Here is a 23,305-nt window from a genome sequence, read left to right as displayed (position 1 = left end):
TCAAGTCATAAGTATTTTTTATTCAATCCATGGGTACACTATGAACTACCTGCTTGAAAACAAATATTCCTAAAGATTCAGGGGCATCTAAATATTATTTTTCTTAAAATATAAAGTAAGGCAAAAGCATTTAGTTGGTTTAATTATCTTTATTCCTTTTCACCTGTAACGTAGTGTTCTGGTGAATGGAAGTTATTACATGCCTATTTGTCCAAGCCATTTTAAACCCATTATGAGATTCAGAGTACAATACATTTTTCAGTAGATTTAACTACGCACTTTATCATTTTGTTGAATCAGTCTGAAATGAAAACAGTTGATAGATTTTGTAGTTGAGCTTCTAAGAGCAGAAAAGTATTTTATATCTTTTTATTTTCCCATATGTATTTTGTATTAACGCTCAGTCCCGTGATGTTCACCGTAAATGCAGTGAGGATGGGCGAAGTAACGTGTTTCATCAGATGTGAGCACCTCCAGGTTTCTCTTCGGTTTGTACACATTTTAAACGTTGTTCTTCTTCCTGTGATGTGGGGCTCTGTATGTCATTACAAAGTACAGGGAATTCATGCTCTGGCTGCTTACCTAGAAATGGAAAATAAATAGTTGTTGTCTTAAGCACTTACATAGGTCAATAATAACCAGAAATCTTTTCAATATGGCTAGAAGCGTGTTGATGCATAGTTAGTGATGCATTAGTCCAGGGGTGGCCAACTCCAATCCTCAAGGGCCACCAACAGGTCAGGTTTTTTGGTTTTGTTCTTGTATAGCACTGCTAGTTTTACATAGTGCTTTACAGAAACATTTTGGAGACACAGTCCCTGTCCCATAGAGCTTACAATCTATGTTTTTGGTGCCTGAGGCACAGGGAGATAAAGTGACTTGCCCAGGTCACAAGGAGCGGACACCGGGAATTGAACCAGATTTTCCTGCTTCAAACTCTGTGCCAGGGTCAGTGTCTTTATTCACTTGAGCCAATCCTTCAGCCAAGGTTTTCAGGATATCCCTGCCTCAACACAGGTGTCTCAATCAGAGGCTCAGTTTTCGTCTGCAGCACCTGTACTGAAGCAGGGGTATCCTGAAACCCTGACTTGTTGGTAGCCCTTGAGGACTGGAGTTGGCCACCCCTGAATTAGTCTATTACATTGAATGGAAATGAATGCATAGTTACCAGCTTCTCACCATATTGAATAGACCTTTTGAAAAAATCTTCCGCAAGCCTCTATATCGTCATCAGGATAGCAAATGTGTCCCCAGACGTAATGCGAATATAAGGTTTAACATTGAATTGGATAATTACAACCATTTTTTCTGGTAAAACTAGCACAAAAACTAGCACCGGATTTATGAGAGGAAAAAAATGTCCCTTTGAATAATTTTCCCCCCATAAATCAGATACAGTTTTAGCACTGTTTTGCTTCTGATAAATAACTCACACAGTGATGTGTATACAAGAACAGAATAAAACCTTCATTGCTTTCAAATACACAAAGAGGGAAAAATGCCCTATAACACATTCCAGTGATTTATAAAAAGAAGTTCAAATATAAAAACTGGGCTTTTATTAAGATGGTGTATTACTGGAAAATCATTGCATACTGTAAATTCACTTCTTTGTTAGCGAGGCTGAAGTGCAATATGAAAGATTACATCGCAGGTCCCCAAGTTGTGCTTTAACCATTTCTCCACAACAGCAAGAATGTTTTGTGGGTCTCCACAGCAGAGAAGGTGTTAACAAAAGGTGGGCATGTTGTAATTCTGTTCAATTAACTCTTGTTGAAAAGCCTAGAGCAGTCCTTTCAGATAGGGCGTTACACATTCAGAGTCTGATAGGCTTGCTGTGGGGGCAGTTTTTTTGACATTCAGGTAAATAGAGATTCTATTAAGACAATAATGCACATTGTTTCTAGCTCATTTGTAGCTTTTGGATGCCCCCTCCCTCCTGCTGAGCCATTTCTATCCCACATATTCCAGTCTTTCTACACAAATTCAGTCCCAGATGAAAAGAGCGAGAGAATGAAGTAATTTGTACCCAGTGTTCCATTTTGCGTTAGTCCTTCCTCTATAGCCAGCAGCCGGTTGTATTTGGTGGTCCTCTCTCCACGCAGCAGACCTCCCAACTTGATAAACCTCGCTCCTAGCCCCACAGCCTAAGGGCAACAAAAATACAGTACCTTAAGCAATGTCATTGTAAGAACTTTTGTTGTGGATTTGGTTTCCCTTATTTCACAAGCCTGCAATTAAAACAAACAATGCACTTTTAGGTTTTAATTGCCAATATAATAGGGGGTAAACTATATGTTTTAATACTGAACATCAGAAGCACTTCTAAGTGATAACGTGATGAACCAAAGGTTTGGATCTATATAAAAAAAAAAAGCGCAACCTAATTCTTTTGGTGCTGAAGGGGCAAGAAACCTATTACGATTTATGTTTGAAATGGAGAAATGTCTGTGTTAAATGTGATTTTGACAAATGCAATAGGTGATCTGAAATGATCTCTTACAAACAATGTATCAATGAGGATTGTGTAAGTGGGATGCTTTAACATTCTTTCATGTTAGTGAGTGACCTGGACTTACAGTAGGATAAAAGATACTTCACACAGTTTTAGAACATTTACATACGTAGTCTGGCTAATCTTCCACTTAGCTGGTGCAAAAAATTAAAAAAATCAACACCTGTGAGAGAGATGCAGAGGCGGCAGCTTCATTGCCTGCAAACCCTGCGATGGCTGTTTACTTTTTGTCCCCCATAACTTCCACACATTATTTCTAGGGGTGCCCCATGCCAAGAGAAGAAATGGCACAGCAGCTGCCAGGCTTTCTGTGAGCACTTCTAAAACCTCAGCCATACCTGCCCCCTCACTACATTTTGTGTTTCTACTTTTCCACTTCCTTTCAGATTGTAATTTCCCTGAGCAGGAACCTACCCGAATTGGCAGGAAACGTGACTATCTGTTATAGGTAATCGTTGCTTGTTCTACCCACCCCGCAGCTTATTTTTGGGCTGGTGTGTTGCTACTTGCAGTTTCACAATGTATAACCAGGGGCCAGCTTTCAAGCTGATAAGTCAAAACAATCTATTTTTGAGTCTGCTGCCAGATCTTAAAGCAGGATTTCGTTCTATTTTCATTTTTGTTTTATTGGTTATGAAGCAGGAGGTCCCTGGAACTGAAGTTTTAATTTCAGCCTTGGGGACCTACTGCTTTCCGAGAGACATCTCTCTGAAGGGGGTGCCAGTACTTCCTGGTTCTCCATTCCCCCTCTCCAAGCCTTTCATATTGGCCTGTGGGGGATAATAAACTTCATTTTGGAGACACCTGCTACTTATATATACACATATACTTTGTATTGCACCAGGCCACATGCATCATTGGTTGTGTTTACGGCCAGAATCTGAATATCTGCAATTCCTATGTATGGGATACACCTATCTGCATCAAGTCTCTATACTACTCTGTTTAGAGGAAGATTTATGGTCATTTTATAACCACCATAACCTTACTGTAATATGTACTATGTGTTTTATTTCACCTCCATTGTAATGTACAGAAGAATATATTGACACCTTGTAATGAATTTATATCAATTTGTAGCAACAACAAGGCATTAAAGGTCTGTGCTTACCAGATCCACAAGGCTGTCATCAATAGACTCTTCATATTTGCATCCTAATACAGTCACATGCTTTTCCCCTAAAAAAAAACAAACCAAGACAGATATTATTTATTGCAAATGTTTTTAAATTGGCCCATTATGACTGTTAAATGCAAACTGTTTTTCCTCTTTGGAACATTAAGCTTTCTTATTCCTTTATTTCCCTGTCACCAACCTATAAATGACAGCAATTCAGATGAAAGAAAAAAGAAATTGACAGAAATGCAGAGAAAAGCCATACAGCAAATTGATGTCCCCAGTGTCATGGGCGCCCGCAATGCATTCTTTCAGCTCAGTAATTGTTTTCTTGAACAAGGCTTTTCAAATCTCTCTTAACTAGCTTTTCGCACGCAGTGGAAAAATTTGCTTCGGTCCAAAAGTTCACGTAGTGCTAAAAGCCAATGGGCATTGCAATTTAGAACACTTTTTCAATTTTTGTTTTAAAAAAGTTTGGGGCTTTTATTTAGCCACTTCAAAAAAAGCAAAATAGCCCATTTTGAAAATGTGGCTCATTTCGCTAGAACTTTTTGGATCCAAATTTTTGTTGTGTTGGTTCACAAGTCTATACTCAACACAGACTTCTGACCCTTGAATCAAGGCTACAAAATGTGAACGGCTTGTGCATTTTGTGCAAACCTTTAATGCAAAGCCCAAGAGCCAGTTGCATTCCTTTCATCATACAGGACTAAAATAATGTCTGCTCTTAAACTTAGTCAAAATGTTATTGCAAATACAGCACTTACATTGCTCTTTGTGAATTGCTGGATATTTGTAAACAATGCTGATGTTATCAGTGGGTCAACTGTACAGTTTGTTCTCAGAAACATTGAGGCTTATTCATTATATAGAGTGCTGAAGTCAATGGGAGTTTGTCCACTAGTGGCCTGATCGGCACTATGGCATTTTAATGAATAAATACATTAATAAAATTGCTTTTGGTTAAGCATTAAGGGCAAATCAGGACACCTTTACCCACCATGAAATTATATGGTATATTTTTTCGATTTTGGAGAAAACTTGCTGTAAAATATTTTTTTCTAAGAATCTTTACAATGGCCATCAATGTGGATTTTGAAAAATTGTGTTATAACCCAACCGTGGGAACAACACATGTATGTGCCATAAGCTAGCTAGAAAAGCAGTTTCAATTTTTAATTCCATACTATGTGTTTTTCTGGGATTTCACAATATTGGCACTGCATTATATGATGTGGGTCTGGACTATTAGTTCTACAGATAACATACCAGCTCACTGTCTGCTCTCTAAGCCATACTGATATAGTATTCAGACAATACGACTTGTATGTGATTTTCTTCTATTTCAAAAGCAACAAGCAATTCATCACCCATCCAGGTGGAAATATAGATTTTACGCCAATCTTTCTGGCTTAGTCAATACAGTAGGCATAGGCTATGGTTGTGCCAGCATTTCTTGTTAACCACTTGAGTCTACAATACCCACTGCAAATTTCCAGGGATGCTGTTCTGCCGCACCCACTTAAAAGAGTAGACTGATGTATATCTTGCAGTACTAATCGGCTGCGGCGAGATTGCCGTGACGAAATGGCCTAGACCGCTCTCAGTAATGGTTTATTCCAGATATTAGTGCTTTAGGTCGGAATAATTTTTTAGTGAAGTGTTTAGCGAAGAATTCCAAAGAAATACAACAGATTAAAACAAGAGGGGCTATGTATCAATGGTGGCAAAACTAGAGCAAAAATGTTGTACCAGATTTATCAAAGAAATCGTCCCATAGGATATCAAGGGATTTGTGCTGTGATAAATATTGCACAGTTTTTTTTGCTTCTGATTTGCCGCAGTTTTCCAGAGCACTTCAGCGCACTGACTTGTTTTCCTGGTCATGAATGTTTTGCCCGCCGCTTACCCTCAACAAGCCTGAAGACTTCCATAAGGTCGGAAACTGTCGTTTCATTGCTGTTTTTGATGACTATGCCGCTGGACATAGGAATTTTTACGGTGCGGTTTATTAACAGGTTAGACACACTTTTAGATGCGACATCTGCAATAAGGTAACACCTTGAACCAAGGGTGGTCCCCATGCTCTGCCACTGCAGGGCATCCTGTTCAAACAAAGGACAAGTGATAAGTGAAGTACTCTGACCTGAAAACATGTAGTACATTTGACAAAATAGGCTACTCAGACTACAGTGCATCTACTTTGCCTGTATGCATATCGGGCATAACTTCTAATTAACTATGCCTATCACTGATGCATTTGATACAGTATTTAGCCTTCTTTCATACTGAAAAGGACAGCTTGTACATAACTTAGTTTTGAGTACTATATTGTGTCTACGTATATGCTAAATGAAAATAATTAATTACTGTACATGCAAAATGGCAACACTATTTCTATTTAGTATGTATATTAGCTAGTTTGTTTGTGCTATTAACACATATATATGAGGGAATTAGAAGGGTTACACAGTAAAAAAAAATGACTAAAACCATTTCCCATTATTGCACATATTATTTGTATTGTAATAGGCCAGTTGAGTAAATATGGCCCTAGGTATTCCATGTTTTGCTTCCTCTCTTTACCGGGCTCCTCCAAAAACGGTATCCTGCTGAGTAAGCAAAGGAGGGGGGGGGGGGGTAGAGTTTTTTGTTTCTATAGTGCCCCCATTTAGGCTTTCAGAAGTATGTCCCTAAAATCTCTGGGAAGGTGTGTACATGTATGTGCTTGTCTGTGACTAGAGAGAGATGAATAAAGGTGCAAGCTCTGTCCCCTTCTCTACATAATTGGTGGACGTTAGAGGCAGCAAACCTTCAGATTGGTTATCTTAATAAAGCAACATTTAGTGTTACTGATCCAGTCCTAGTGACTTATTTTGGTACTTTTAATATTACAAACTTTCCCTGTGGCCTCTACAGGCCAAATTATGTCTTACCTCTTTCCTCAATGGGTCTATTAAAGCCACAACAGCAGGATGTCTGCTAATTACATCCACGTACATATCAACCATCTCGTCAGGACTCTTGAATGTTCCAGTTACTACTTCATATTTACCTTTGTTCTAAGAAAATATGCAAATTATTCAAATATATTCCAAACAAAAAGCTCTGCAGTAAATACACTTAAGTAGAAGATAGGTCAGATATGATAAATTAAACACAAATGTTAAAAAAAGAACACTTTGAATTAAGGAGGCAATATTTAAGAGGCTACTTACATAGTCCATTAATTCATGGGCAGCACAATTTATGGCTAAATGCAGATTTGTTCCCAGTTCTAGACCAAGATGCTCACAGGCTTCACTAATTAAATCCAGAGGTTGATCTACACGGTCACATCCTAATACCAGGCAGCCCAGTGGTGACACATTCTTCATTACTGACTGCAGGAATTAAGAGGAAATGCATCTTAAAATACGCCGCTAGCTAACACTAAAAGCATATCCTAAAGTTTGAGGCTGCTGCTGTTGAATGCCATTTACTTAAAAGATGGAAGGGAATCTGTTTTGAGAGACTCTTTTACATCCTGACATTTAAAAATGATGTGCTTTGGTATATAAGCCTTTGCAAAGAGGTTTTCTTAATAATACCATATATGCGGAGCAGAAATGGCACTACAGGTCATGTTGCATAACTGGGACATTACAGAAGTTAAATATCTTGTCCTTAATAGGGACACAACGAGATTTAAAGCATATTCCATCAAGGGTAAAAAACAATTCTGTTTTATGCAGGTTGAAAGTTCCTCTGTTGCATAGGCCAAACTGCCAACTAAATGTGCTGTGCTCATACCACTTTTTCTGTCACCTGTATGAATTAAAAACAATTCAGCTTAATCCCTTCAGTGTGGGGGTGTCTAAAATGTACAGATCTAATAACGCCTGGCAATAGATGGATACAGATTAACTTGAAAGAAGAAAATAGTTGCACTGTCTGCAGTGGTCTTCAAAGTACAAATAATATTTAATAAACAGGGATCAATGTTTCGGTTCACACAAGAACCTTTGTCAAGAGGTTGTTGTGTGAACTAAAATGTTGATCTCTGTTTATTAAACATTTTTTGTACTCTGAAGACCACTATTTTCTTCTTTAGAGTTATCTGCGGGTTTTGTAGTCTAAAGCCCCAGTGCCTCCGCTGCACGCGCACCCGCGAGGATGGCGGCGCGTGCAGCCGATTCCCCGGTCTGCAGTGAGCTGCAGGCAGAGAGACCGGGGGAGGGGCGTAGCGGGGGAGTGACGGGGGCACGGCCATGACGTCACCCGGCAGTTTCGCCCTCATTGGTTGAACCGCGGGGTGGCGTGGCCTAGCACTCCGTCGTGAGTCCTGCTCTCAATTCTATTGAGAGCAGGAGCAACTCTCGCCGCAGCTCTGCGGCCCCCCCTCGCAGCGGGCCTGGCGCCATTGAGGGGATGGCTCTCGCCCCTGCAGCTTCCGTCACAGCGGGCGTTGCAGTAGCATGGAGGGACCTGGCCTTACTGGACTGTTGTTGCTACGCATCTGTGGTGATTTTTCAACCAGTACCATGAGTGGCCCTTCTCTGGACATTACAGAATAACTTGTACATTTAAATATATGAAATGCATCTGTTTTACAACAAGCCCTTGGCAGCACACCGGGTTAATGGTAATATCATCATGCTTACTAAATCCACATTAATAAAACATACAATAAATAGTTACCTTGCATTAATGAACACATACAGTATTGGTTAAAACTTACCCCGGTCTTAGATGCACTGTCAATTTGCTTAACAATTTGTTTCTGAAGAGCCACGGCCATGTCCACACTCTGGGGGGGAAAGGTATTTTGGGGCGTTAGCTTCTGAAAGGATTGCAACAAACATCATATTGTATAAAACTGGATTGAGTCTGAAATCTATGATGGCCACACAATGAGGCCTGTTCATTAAACTGTCAGAATAGTGTCTCGCGTAAAAAATGCACAGCTTTTGTATTGTATTTTCTATTGTGTGCATACTTGGGAATCTTGCTAAATAAAGTATTTACATATTCACATGCTAAGTGAGGAGGACCGAGAGAATACTTCACCTATTCCATTTGGGATTACAATCAAATAGTTGAATAATTGCAGCACATTTCTGCCCATATCTTTCATACATTTCTTCTTTGAAAACATCTCACTACAAATAGGTTCAGCATTTTTCCTCTCTTTATCTGTTCTCTCACAAAATGAAAGTGGAGGTAAAAATGTTTCTTTTTTTTAAAGCAATATTTCTGCTTACATAATTCTTAATCAATGTATTTTTTTTCAACTGAATCTTTTATTATTGATAATATATATTATTTGAATGACACCAACATTTTCCGCAGTTCAATGTGGGAGGGTGGGCGGGCCAAGAGACATTTCACCAAGTTAATCCATTTTCAAGTGATATTGCATGTAAATAATGACCAGTCCCAATGTCACAAATGATCTACACCTATATCCTGTACTAGGCTGCAGTGTATTGCTCAGCAGTGTCTCAAACTATACTGTCATGAGTGTGGTAACAGAAGTGGTGTAGATCTATTGTTATTTTAGCATTCCATCCAGTATACTGAAAGTCTCTTGCAATTGTTCAATTTTGTTAACTTCCTAAAAACTCATTATGTTTAGAGTTTACAATACATCATAAGGGATAGTGTAAGTTTTAATGCTGTTATAATGTTACATTTCTTGTAGCTTACTGTAAATAATATTGGGGTCTATACGGATAAATAGCTTCAAGTATTAACATGTAAGCCTCAAAATAAAAACAAAAAATGTGGTGTATCATGTGGGTACATCATATCCAACCTGTTGCATTGTAAGGCCCGGCTTTGGAAAAACAAGGACTTCCTTCATTAGGTTCAGTTTGCCAGGAGATGATTTTCCATAGCTCAGCAGTGTTATCATTGGTATTGGCATCGCCAATTCTGTGGGCAACTGCAGTAGAAACAAAAAACCGAATAGAGGCTAAACATACTTTATATTTGTTCTCTATTTGCATTTTTTTTTTATTGTTTCCTGGCATTTTACCAGAAAAACACCATTGCAAGTGATGGAACATTTTTGTTAGATGTAAATGACTGACCTTTAACGTTACAAAACCCTTAACTTCAGGGCTTTTAGTTTGCAAAGAGTACAGTAAATAGAAATACCACTTGTGGTGCATTCACGTCTCAGACAGGTCTGCAACCCTGTCTTTCTCCATTATCGCTTATCGTACAATGCTTCCACTGCAGCCAGGGATTCTGGGTAATGACATGCAAATGAGCACAGTGTGTCACTCTTTACTTCTTATCTATTTTAACATTGATCCCTATAAGCTTATCCCTGCCGTATTACACAGCTTTTCAGCACAGCCCGAGTTAAAGAAGTGCAGCGCCAGTAACCCTACTCACAGATATCTATTTTGAACTTTTGGGTCTCATCAGTGCAGGGTTGGTAGCTGGCTATGCAACATGAAGCTGGTACGTGGGTATAACCAGACATTAAAGAAGTTATGGTGGGTAAAAAAATGACAAAAACCTTCCCCCGTACAGTGTTCCTCAAATAAAAATACTACTTTCGAGCACATGCATGTCTCAGACAGGTCTGCAGCCCTGTCTGTCCCCCTTATCGCTTAGCAAACAGTGTTTCCACTGCAGTCATGGATACAAAAATGACGACAATTTATTAACCTTTACAATAAAGAAAATGTGAGCAGATAGAAAATCGGAGGTAATGACAGTACCTGATCTTGTTTTAGGGAGGCAATATGCAAGTATAAAGGAGTATTGTTGATAATGGCACTGGCCTTGGCTAAAGCAAGTGACACTCCGCCTATAGCAAGACTGCCCCTTATGGTTGTTTCAGGAGGGTCTTCTGGGGGAATAGGCTTCTCTACTGCAGCAGTCTTTTTACCTGAGAAAAGATCAAACCTCAAAATAACGGTATGACATTATTCCTAATCTAAATAGGTTGGTGCATATTTTTACAATGTAGAAAAAACACACTCTGACTCATTAGACCAGGGGTGGCCAACTCCAGTCCTCAAGTGCCTCAGGTGTTCATGATATCCCTGCTTCAGCACAGGTGGCTCAGTATTTGAGCCACCTGTGCTGAAGCAGGGATATCCTTAAAACCTTACCTGATGGTAGCCGTTGAGGACTGGAGTTGGCCACCCCTGCTTTAGACTTCAAGTAGAAATCCTCTCATTAATAGCAAGGAAGTTTAGAGAGAGGTGAGGAAACGTTAGGTGACATTGTAATACTGTATGTAAAGATCATGGAAACAGTAATTTGTGGGGAGGGGGGGCGGGGTAGGGTAGTATTAAAATAAATTGCCTCTATCTATAGTTCCGTCTGAGAGATAAAGCATTTTAACATGGAAATCTTAATTTGGACATGATGAAGGGTTATTTCTATCTGGTTAGGGTCACATTGACTTAACAGTGACACAAAACATGAGTGCAATAATGATCAACTAGACTTAAATAATGTACATGCTTTAAAAAATATTTACTAAAATGTACTCAAAAAGGTATACAATTTATCTTTCTTAATTTTTTCCTTTTCTTGCCAGCAATCGCATTTATTTCTAGAACACTAAAATGTATGTTATTTACATAATTTGTATGCAGTTTTTTTACAAGGTAAGTGCAACCCACAGAGTAAATGAATTGCTGCTATTTAGTAAACCTTGACCCTACTGAGAACATATCTTCTCTTCAAAGAGTGCTGCGTATTATGCTCCACAGAAAGGTTCAGTGTCAAAAACAAATCCGTGTGAAATATGTCATTTGGATTTTAAACCCCTTAACATTAATTTGCCACGGTGCCTTGAGTGCATTTTAATGCAGTAGTTTGCATAGGTTACACAAGGGGTGACCAACTCCCTTCCTCAAGGGCCACCAACAGGTCAGATTTTACTTCAGTACAGGTGGTTCAAAGTCTCTGCTTCAGCACAGGTGGCTCAATCAGTGGCTCAGTCAAAGACTGAGCCACTTGTGCTGAAGCAGGGATATCCTTAAAACCTGACCTTTTGGTGGCCCTTGAGGTTGGTCACCCCTGGTTTACACTCTCATAAAACTGTAAATGCAACCTAAAGTCCAGTTTTGCCCTATTATAAGGCAACGTTTTTTTCAATAAAGTGAAGTTGAAAAGTATATACTCGTCTTATAATCAAGACCCGCCCACATTTTGAGCCAATCCGCAGTTGGATGTATGAGGTAGGAGGGTAAAACGGAGGAAGCTTGACCTTGGGGGCCTGAAGCATCGATTTTGCTTATGGCAGAAAGCTCATACCGAGATACAGACACACAGAGACAGAGTTAGGGTTGCCAGATGGCTTCTCCAAAAATACTGGACATTATAGTGAAAGGTGTGACGTTCTTGAGACACACACACACAATTCTTCGCTGCATGCTATTTTATCCTCTCATTGGCGGTCTAGAACATCTCCTTAGCCCCACCTCCAGGATCCTGACACCTCCTTCTCATTGGCTGCATTACCCAGCAGCAACCAATCAGGATGCAGCCCACCAAGCCAGTCAGGTCACTATGTCCAGAGATAATACCGGTATACACATACATGTCCAGAGAAGTAATACCGGCATACACATACATTTCCAGTATTACCTCTAATTTTGTACTGGACAGAGTGTTCAAATACAGGACAGTCCGGTTCAATACTGGACACCTGGCAATCCTAGGGCCCGTGTGTGTAAACCTTTTTCTTTTCAGCTACTGCTGAAATTAGGGGGCCGCCTTACATAGTAGATGAGGTTGAAAAAAGACATACGTCCATCAAGTTCAACCTATGCGAAAATTTAGACAACAGATACTTTATCCTATATCTATACTTTCTTATTGATCAAGAGGAAGGCAAACAAAAAAAAAACAGTGTCATATCATCCAATGACATTTCATAAGGGCAAAAATTAATTCCTTCCTGACTCTAAGAATTGGCAATCAGATTAATCCCTGGATCAACATTCTTCCCATGTTTACTTATTTGGTATATCCCTGTATACCTTTCTTTTCTAAAAATATTTCCAACCTTTTTTTGAACAAATCTATTCTATCTGCCATCACAGTCTCCATGGGTAATGAATTCAACATTGTAACTGCCCTTACTGTAAAGAACCCTTTCCTTTGTTGCTGGTGAAATCTCCTTTCCTCCAACCTTATATTCAGGGTCACCCTATAATCGGTCAAATACGGTATTTACTGTACAAAAATAACACCTTTGCCGCTTCCCTTTTTCTTTGCAGATTTCGGAGGTGCAGCTGGTGGTGGGAGAGATATGACTGGTGGCACTGCGGCTTCTCTCTCTTCTTTTTCAATTCTCGTTCTTTCGTTTTCTTCCTCTATTTTTGGCTTCAAATATTCACTAAAAATAGGCACAAAAACCTGGGAGTTCAAAGAAACTGATTTTCACTGTCTCTTTCCAAATTTACAACCACATGTTAGATTTGCTTTATTGCAATGATGTTGGACTACTATGTATTTCTGTTGAGATTGAAAATAAAGGGAACACTTTCTAAAAGCTTATTGAAGAAAAACACATTAGTTCATTTATTTATGGCTGCTAGATTACAACCGAATAGAACATTTGGTTGCGGCCGTTTCACCGAGACCAAATGACCACTGGCGTTTGGCCACAGAAGGACCCTCTGCCGAGCCAATCTACCTCTGGACCCTGATCCGCAGGCTCCTTCTAACATGAAGGTAAGTTTTAGTGGTTCGGGTAAGGGGTTAACTAGTAGTTTTAGTGGTTGTGACAGGAGGATAACTTTAGGGGATTTTAGTAGTTGTGGCAGGGGGATAACTTTAGGGGATTTTAGTGGTTGTTACAGGAGGATAACTTTAGGGGATTTTAGTGGTTGTGGCAGGAGGATACCTTTAGGGGATTTTAGTGGTTGTGGCAGGAGGATACCTTTAGGGGATTTTAGTGGTTATGGCAAGAGAATAACTTTAGGGGGTTTAAGTGGTTAGATATGGGTTTACCTTTAGGGGTTTTAGCGGTTATGGTACGTGGTTAATTTAAGGGGTTTTAGGGTAAGGGATTACGGTTATTGGGGTAGGGGGTAGCGTTACTATTAGTGTTCCAGAGGCAAGGTGCGTTGACGGCCACCGCCAACGGTCATTTGGTCACGACAAAACGGGCGCAACCAAATGTCCTTGACGTGATTGCAATGCATTTCGTTGCAATGTACTGCATGCCTCTTTGGCAGCAAATTGCTGCTGCGGTTTATCCTCCTCACTAGTGGATGTTCTAACTCTGTAGGGCCCTTATTCAGTATGCTGCGAAGGTGCTTTCCCTTGCTGGTGAAGATTTTAGTCCCATTCGTTTGAGTGGAGCAGAATTCTTCTCCAGCACCGGGAAGTGGCTTCACAGCATACGGAATAAGGGCATAACACTGAATTTAATAGCAATAGTCACATCTCTCCAGGGCCGACAAGAGAGTGGGGGGGGGGGGGGGGGGGGAAGCCGATACAAATTACCGGGGCCCAGTAGTCCAGAAGGGGGCCCAGGGCCCGACTATGTTGCATATGCTTTTGTCTTTCTCGGTAGTATCATTATTTGTCACTCCTTGCTGCCGCCCTCCTCATTCTGAACCGCAGCGTCAAATGACGTTACAATGTCACGTTACCATGGCAATGTGACGCCGTGCGACATCACGTTGGTGATATCTGCGGCGTAATTTGAAGCTGCAGTTCAGAAGAAGGGCGGCAGCAAGGAGGCGACCGCCACAGTTAAGTGAGTGACAGAAAAGAGCTGCTGGGGGACCCGAATTTTTTTTTCACCGGAGCCCGAACCAGCTCTTGGCGTTGCTGCATCTCTTACACAAAGTGTGGAGTGTGAAGATTTGAGATAAGGGGTGTGGCTTAGGCTATATGAGAGCAGACTATCATCACCACCATTTTGGCTCAGCAGCCATTTTGAGTCTTTGCTTGTATGTATGTGTATCTGTTTATTTGTGTATGAAAGCTGTGCTGCAGAGCATCGCTCCTAGCAAAGACCAACCCTTGTATAATTCCTACTAGTCTTGAAATTGAAATAATTGCATTGTCACAGTTTTTCTAACAAACTCATTCTTGCAGCCCCCGCTTCTCTTATCTCGCAGCTACACACAGAGGGCTGAGCGGTTGCACCTTAAGTCAGGAGGTTATGAGGCCCAAATTACGGGGAGATATGTAGGGTAAAGGTTAGCTTGCGAAGCATATATTTTTGCATGAATAAGGTTTTTGTAGTCATTGTATTTTTCTTTAACTCTAAGCCAGCCCCGTTAAGGGGCGTATTACTCATTTGAAATGTATAAAAGTGTGATGTCAAGCAATATGTGGTCAGAGGAGATAGCTCATTTTGGAATTCTCTCGCTCAATTTTGTACCTAGGTGCCATAAAATCACTGTGATATTCAGGCACCTGGACGGAATGGCTGCTTGATCACTCAAACGTGCACACTTGGAATAAGGTACAGACAGTCCCCCAAACCCGCACGCTCCGCAACATCCCCAGCCGCACTATCACGTGCGCTCCCGGACGAGGGGAAGCGCGGGCCGGGCCTCCTGCACTCCCCCGGCCTCCTGCACGCACTATCACGTGCGCTCCCGGACGAGGGGAAGCGCGGGCCGGGCCTCCTGCACTCCCCCGGCCTCCTGCACGCACTATCACGTGTGCTCCCGGACGGAGGGGAAGCGCGGGCCGGGCCTCCTGCGCTCCCGGACGGAGGGGAAGCGCGGGCCAGGCCTCCTGCACTCCCCCGGCCTCCTGCACTCCCCCGGCTTCCTGCACTCCCCCGGCCTCCTGCACGCACTATCACGTGCGCTCCCGGACGGAGGGGAAGCGCGGGCTGGGCCTCCTGCACTCACCCTCACGTGGCGCAGGTCTCCTGCCCCAGCCTGCCACTCTTGCCCCCCCGCTAGCTTCCGAACCCACCTCCTGCCCCAGCCTGATGCCACGGGGATATCCGTGCCAGGAGGGGAACTGTCTGCCGCCAGGAAACACCACCCGGTCAAGGTAAGTCACAAACCGTCTCCCACCCACGCACTGTCACCCAGTTACCCACCGTCTCCCACCCACCCAGTGTCACCCAGTCAAAGTCACCCACCCAGTCACCCACACACCCACACATCCACCCAGTCACTCACTCACCCACTTTCACTCACTCACCCACTTTCCCCCAGTCACCCACTTTCCCCCAGTCACCCACTTTCCCCCAGTCACCCACTTTCACCCAGTCACCCACTTTCACCCAGTCACCCACTTTCACCCAGTCACCCACTTTCACGCAGTCACCCACTTTCACCCAGTCACCCACCCACTCACTCACCCATCCACTCACTCACCCACCCACTCACCCACCCAAAGTCACCCACCCACCCACCGACCCAAAGTCACCCACCCACCCAGCAACCCAAAGTCACCCAGCGACCCAAAGTCACCCACCCACCCAGCGACCCAAAGTCACCCACCCACCCAGCGATCCAAAGTCAAACCGACCCAAAGTCACCCACCCAGTCACCGACTCACCCACCCACTCAGTCACCCATCCACCCACACACTCAGTCAACTGAGTCACCCACCTAACTGTCAAGGGGGGGGGAAGCCCAACCCTGTCGCCCGCCCCCCCAAAATTACATCCCGGGCAACGCCGGGTATATCAGCTAGTATATATATATATATAAATGATGTGGTGCAAGGGTGCACAAAGTTTTAGGCGTGTGCCACCCTGCCTGGGAGCCCCAGCATTCGCCCCCCCTCGGTTAGAACCTGGTGTCAAATGATGTTGTGGGTCATGTGACCCCACAGCGTCATTTGATGCGCGTTGTCATTGCAACGTGTCACCGAAGACCCGGCAGCAGTTAAGGGATGTTACAGAGGCTTCAAGCCTTTAATTTAAATGCCTTGGGGAAGGGTGTGGGGCCTCTGTAACTGCCGCACCCCCCCCCCTAGCAAATATTGCGCCCCCCAGTTTGCGCACCGCTGATATGGTGGGTTCTGGGGTTAAAGCTTGCTGGGATTGTGTGTTCATTAAGAGGAAATTACACTATCTAGTAAGACAAAATTTTCATTAAGCATGATTAATAAAGAAGTAAAAATCAATGATGTTTGCATGTTGTAGAATATGAAGCAAATTTGCATGAAGATAAGTGGTGTTTAAATAGTCTACCTTAGTAGTTTATCAATGTTACACTGTTCATTTGGTGGCATTCCTTTGAGCAATGGACTTAAAGAATCTTTTATCCATTCCAAGGCGATATCGACTGACTTAATCCTTTCTTCCTCACTAGCTTCAAGTGCATCAGATGAAGCCAGATACGGCAACTCTGAATGAGCAGAGAGGACAGAGGAACATATACTCTGCAGTGTGATAAAAACAAAACACACATTGAAACAATATGAAATGTTTAATGTAATGATTAACACTTTATATTAAGAATTAAGAAATTTGGATTTTGCAGATCCTAAGAAATTTCTAAGTCAAGGTAATGCAAGTTGAAGAAATTAGTGAAAAACATGCATTTTTCTTGATATGTAAGTATTTACATTTAAAATACAAATTTTCCCAATAACCTTTTTTCAGTCATGGGAAAGCATGCAAGTTCCAGTTGAAGATAATATATGACTAATTTGAAACTAGCAGAGTCTTACAAAAGGACCTTAAAGTTGTATCAGATATGTTTCTACTATATACATAACATATATTGTCCCTAACTGTCCATGAAATGTCTGTAAATATAACCAGCAATGATGTATTGTCATTATAAGTCTGTGCCCAGGACATAATTGAACACGAGAAGTAACTCTCAATGTATTATTTTCTGGAAAAACATTTTATAAATAATACATAGAAAAAATAAATCAAGCACAAATAAACACTTATTAGTGTATAAATAGTGCAACATCCTTAAAGTGAAAAAGTGAAATTGACTAATTCCTGGAAGTAGTGTCGCTCTTCAAAAGGACTCTAACCAAGACCAGAATAGAAATGAAAGCCAGGATCCAGAGCACAAATACGTCCAGGATTATGTGAAAAATAAATAGAACACAATATAGTGTAACACAGTAAAAACAAGTGAAGAAATGTATATATCAATGAGGTATCCCATTCACATTTTTGTGTGAGTAAGTCAAGCGGTGTGGTGATTAGGAGTAACCAACTCATGTGATCCTCTAGGCACCCTCGTCAGTCATCCATCAGACCCAAAATGGAAGGGAGGGAGGGAAGGGGATTCCCACATACAATGAAAAACTGATTGCTTTATCAATAAAAATAAGTTTAAAATATGTGCATCACACTCACAAACATCGGAAATAATGAACAGTTCGACCACCCAGGGTCAGAGGCATGTAGCCATGCATCCCACATGCATCTCATTGCTCCGAGGCCGAACCTCTCTGGCCCACTCCCTCTCCCTCCTGTGGTCCAGAGTGCCACTTGGATGGAGTGGGGCTGTGCTTAATGGGGCTCTATTGCGAGTCAACAGGCCGAGGCTGGGTCGCAATTCCAAACTACAGCCTGCTTCAATTGTGCTGCGAGGTAATATCTGAGTAAGTCGGGGACCCCCCTGCCTCCTCTTGCTCTTGAGGAGAGCATCACTGACCTTGAGACCCTAGGTCTCTTATCGTTCCAAATGAATTGGAGTATTAGTGACTGGATGTTCTTTAGAGCCGGGCGTGGCACTACGATGGGGAGGGTTTGGAAGTTATATAGTAACCGTGGGAGGACGTTCATTTTTACGGACGCTATTCTTCCGAACCAGGAAATTTGGTGTTTTTTCCACGTTTCCAAGTCTTTTTTAATCTGGTCAAATATGGGGGGGGAGGTAATTGTGTTGATAAAGGGAGTTATACGAGTTTGAAATTTTGACCCTCAGATATTTTATATAGGTGGAGCTCCACTTGTATTTGTAGTGGGCTTGGATAAGTTTCCACGTCTGGGGTGGGAGCGAGATATTTAGGGCTTCTGATTTGTCTATATTGACCTTATAGTCAGAGACCAGCCCAAATTGAGTCAGTTGGCTTTGAAGGCTAGGGAGGGAGGAAAGGCTAGGGAGGGACTATTGCGTTCTTCTCAAGGATGTCTTCTTTCTACCCCCTTTGTATCTAAAGCCCTCTCCCGCCTTAAACCTTTTTCACTGACTGCCCCTCACCTCTGGAATGCCCTTCCCCTCAGTACCCGACTAGCACCCTCTCTATCCACCTTTAAGACCCACCTTAAGACACACTTGCTTAAAGAAGCATATGAATAGCACTGTGGCTATTCTGAACACATGATACATAAAGCTTGGCCCCCTGCAGATGCACTTACCAGAACTCCCTCCTACTGTCTCTGTACGTTCTCCCTACCTACCAATTAGACTGTAAGCTCCTCGGAGCAGGGACTCCTCTTCCTTAATGTCTAAAGCACTTATTCCCATGATCTGTTATTTATATTATCTGTTATTTATTGGATTACCACATGTATTACTGCTGTGAAGCGCTATGTACATTAATGGCGCTATATAAATAAAGACATGCAATACAATACAATACAAAGGGGGTCATCGAGGGTCAGAATCACATCGTCCGCGAATAGGGAAATTTTGTACTCTCGGTCCGCAATTTGGATCACCTTGATACTTTTTTTGGCTCTAATTTTGGCTGCTCAAGGTTCAATGGTTAGGGCAAATAACAAGGGGGAAAGCGGGCAGCCCTGTCTGGTCCCGTTCCTGATTTTTATTGGATCCGAGAAGCCGCCTGATAGTTTGACATACGCTGTTGGGTTTTGATAGAGGGCTCTCACTCCCTCTAAGAAAGGGCCACTGAAGCCGAACCTCAGCATTGTTTGATCTAAAAAAGACCATTTGATTCTGTCGAACGCTTTTTCAGCGTCGAGGCTCATAATCATTGCTTTGGATCCGGTGAGATGCACGTGGTTTATTATATCCACAATTTTGCGGGTGTTGTCGGAGGCCTGTCTTCCTGACACAAAACCTACTTGATCTATGTGTATGAGTCTAGGGAGAATTGGATTTAGCCTGTTTGCCAAGATCTTACTGTAGATATTAGATCAGTATTTAACAGGGAGATGGGCCTATAGTTACCGCAGACGAGCGGGTCCCTACCCTCCTTGTGGATTATAGACAGATTTGCCGCTGTGATCGTAGCGGGGATTGGTTCCCCTTGGAGGAAGGAATCGTACATATCTAATAGGTATGGGGAAAGGATTTGCATGAACATTTTATAATAAGAGTTCGAGAAACCGTCTGGGCCGGGTTTTGGCTAATTCAAGTGATTAAATGGCTTCAGAAAGTTCCTCTTGGGTGACATTTTTATTTAACTTCTCCACCTCTTCCTGGGATAGGGTGGACAGGTTACATAGCTCTAGATATTGTGAGATAGTATTAAGGCTAACCGAGTCCTGGGTTGGGTGGTGAAGGTTGTAAAGGTCCGAGTAAAAGTCTGCGACTTCCTGTGCTATCTCTTTTTCTATGTATGTGGTCTGTCCTTTTCGTGTCTGTATGCAGGCTATCTGAGATTTGACTCTCGTGCCCCTGTGTTTTGAGGCCAGAAGCCTGTCAGCTTTATTGCCTTTATCAAAGAATTTTTGCTTCGACCACCTTAGTGCCTTCCTCGAGTTGGGTCTGTTTGAGGGCAGATCTAGCTAGGTGATGCACATATTTTAAACTTATTTTTATTGATAAAGCAATCGGCACCATTTCCGTTACCCCTCTCTATTCCGTTTTGTGCGTTTGTTTGTTATACCATACACACCTTTATCGTGCTGGTATTTTGTCTTTCTTATCATTATTTTAACATGACCCATTAAAGGCTAAATTTTAAATCAATCATTATACTGCACATTGAAGTGCTAGTCCCAAAGGGGCTCTTTTTCTTGCCTTGGCAAGTTTTCTTCGTATCACTATAATATATATATATATATATATATATATATATATATATATATATATATATATATATATATATATATATATATATATTTATATATAGTGCTTGGGACTCTAATAAAATAGGCCCCTCTCTGCTATGGATCTGTCACTAAAAATAAAACTTTTCTTTAAAAATGTCAGTTTGATTTTTTTCTTATTTTTGTCATTCAAGCTTTCGCTGTTCCTCCAGCCTAAAAACATGTTCTATAAGAGACGCAGAAATCCGCTACGGTCATACAAACATAATCAAATGGTGAAATTGAATACACATCAGTCTCTAATATACAGTCAAGTTTACCTTATCGGTGTTTTTTACTGTGCAAAGTACTTCAACTTCCACTGTAGCTTTACCAGTCCCATCGAGAACTTTTTTTCCACGTATACTGCATATTATCGGAGTCTTTGAGAACTGAGCGAAGTAATTAGCCTTAAAACAAACACACAAAATATGATATATACAAATGTAGGACATCAGAGCGTAGAGTCAATCGTGAAACTAACCAGTCTTGTATATCTAAAGCTTGCAAAACATCTAAGCATAACAATCAAGGGAACACGTTTTTATAAATCTTGCAGTTCGTTGAGGGGTGGGAAGCACAATAACATGAGCAAATTTATGATGAAGACCCTTCAACAAGTGACACATGGGGTTTATGCATCAAGGCAAACTTGGGGCTAAATGTTTTCCAGATTTGCCCCATGTGTCAGCTTGCGATCAGAGGATGAGTTAGAGATGTATTGCATGTTGTACATATTGGCAGGGATTCCCTAAGCGCCCATGTGTTTTAAAACAACCCGATCCGGTGTTAATTGCTATTGACTTGAATGGAAGTTAATGGTGGATTGGGGGGTGATATGTGAATCCCCCACATTGTACCGTCTCCGTGTCATTTTCTTCCTCATATTATGCGTCAGAAAATCTGACAGTTCTTGGTTAGCTGCAGTCTATGCCAGATGTAAGAAATCGGAGTAACAAGCCTATCTCTCATGACACAACTCGAAGCACAAACTGGTGCAGTGTTTCAAACCAAACTGTAGTGTGTTGATAAATAGACCCCTTTATTTATTTTGTCACTATGGGGTGGGCGCGCTTACCACCAAGGGAGCAATCCCATAAAGACGCTGCACCATCACAAGAAGCACTGAGACCCAGTATCATATGCAGTTTACTATATTTAAATAACATTGACAGTAAAACTATATATTTTGTATTAACTTATTTAGACAAACAACATTTATCACATGTACTTATTTTTTTTTTTTTTACATATCATTTATCTCCCAGTTGTACCAATGAGCTGCAGGTTTTGCAAGCAGGCGTAGGTAACAACTCCCCTGGTCTCTCCCACAGGCACAGGTGGGAACAATAGTTACATACTGTATGCTATAGTGGTACTGGCTAAAGTGCTAGTAAACACAGCTGGAGAGTATGATCATGGCTTCAGTCATCTTAAAATATTCCCCAAACGATCAAGGATTATATCTTTAAAACTGCTGAATTTGAGAGGGTGAAGGGTTAAAATGTCCAGTCCAAGGACTGAAATCAGTGAGATGTTTGCGGTTTTTCATAGAAAACCTTTGATTTTGATGAGTGAGAATTAGCTCCAGTGAAAGAGAATGAGCGCCAATGAGTGAGAATGAACCCCAAAATGTGAGAATGAGCCCCATTGGGTGAGAATGAGCCCTAATGAGTGGGAAGGATCCCCAGTGATTGAAAATGAGCCCCAATGAGTGAGAATGAGCCCAAATGAGTGAGTGAACCACAATGAGTGAGTGAGAATGAGCCCTAGTGAGTGAGAATGAGACCCAATGAGTGAGAATGAGCCACAATGAGTGAGTGAACCCCAATGAGTGATAATGAGCCCCAATGAGTGATAATGAGCCCCAGTGAGTGAGATAGAGCCCCAGTGAGTGAGAATGGGCCCCAGTGAGTGAGAATGGGCCCCAGTGAGTGAGAATGGGCCCCAGTGAGTGAGAATGGGCCCCAGTGAGTGAGAATGGGCCCCAGTGAGTGAGAATGAACCACAAAGTGTGATAATGAGCCCCAGTGAGAATGGGCCTCAATGAGTGAGAATGAACCACAAAATGTGATAATGAGCCCCAATGAGTGAGAATGAGTCCCAATGAGTGAGTGAACCCCAATGAGTGAGTATGAGCCCTAGTGAGTGAGAATGATCCCCAGTGAATGAGAATGCGCCACAATGAGTGAGTGAACCCCAATGAGTGAGTGAGATAGAGCCCCAGTGAGTGAGAACGAGCCCCAACGAGTGGGAACGAGTCCCAGTGAGTGGGATAGAGCCCCAGTGAGTGAGAATGAGCCCAATGAGTGAGAATGAGTGACCCAATGAGTGAGTGCTGCTGACCAGTCTGGATCTCAGACGTGGCTCATACCAGATGCCCGTAGACATCTTCTGGGCTGAGGAAGAAGGTGCTATTCAGGGCCTCCTCCAGCCTCTCCGGGACATTGCGGGACCGGTAATACTCTGCGGCCGCCTGCTTCAGCTCGTAGTAATCCCTGTCCTCCTTGGACGCGCCACACAGCCCGTAGCTCATTCTGATACCGACTAACAGAAGTCCCGGTGCCCAGGGGCCTTTCCCACCCGGCTCACAGGTGCTTCTAGAGGACCCGGTACTAGGCCGCAGTCGCCGGGTTGCCAGGCAACGCGTCAAACCCGCCAGGGTTGCTAAGGAAACTTCCCGCGAGATTCTTCCGCAGACTGGTGAGCAGTGCGCAGGCGCGGGTATTGCCGTTGTGGCTTGATGAATAAA

At 42.2% G+C, this 23,305-nt stretch overlaps 1 protein-coding gene across 1 annotated transcript; it reads right to left on the bottom strand.

The window, feature by feature from the left end:
- ENO4 (enolase 4) lies at positions 1-23,212 on the bottom strand. The gene is made up of 13 exons (XM_075612010.1): positions 22,928-23,212; positions 20,835-20,963; positions 16,774-16,964; positions 12,842-12,987; positions 10,349-10,518; positions 9,430-9,558; positions 8,353-8,421; positions 6,851-7,015; positions 6,569-6,694; positions 5,542-5,737; positions 3,627-3,694; positions 2,030-2,147; positions 1-582 (listed from the first exon to the last, which is right to left on the bottom strand). Exons 1-13 carry the CDS (start codon positions 23,087-23,089, stop codon positions 458-460), a joined length of 1,794 nt encoding a protein of 597 aa, XP_075468125.1. The 5' UTR covers positions 23,090-23,212; the 3' UTR covers positions 1-457.
- Positions 23,213-23,305: the final 93 nt, after the last annotated feature.

This window comes from Ascaphus truei, chromosome 8, assembly GCF_040206685.1.
Source record: "Ascaphus truei isolate aAscTru1 chromosome 8, aAscTru1.hap1, whole genome shotgun sequence".
NCBI lineage: Eukaryota > Metazoa > Chordata > Amphibia > Anura > Ascaphidae > Ascaphus > Ascaphus truei.
Note: the sequence above shows the minus strand (reverse complement) of the source record. Positions and strands in the feature narration are given on the sequence as shown.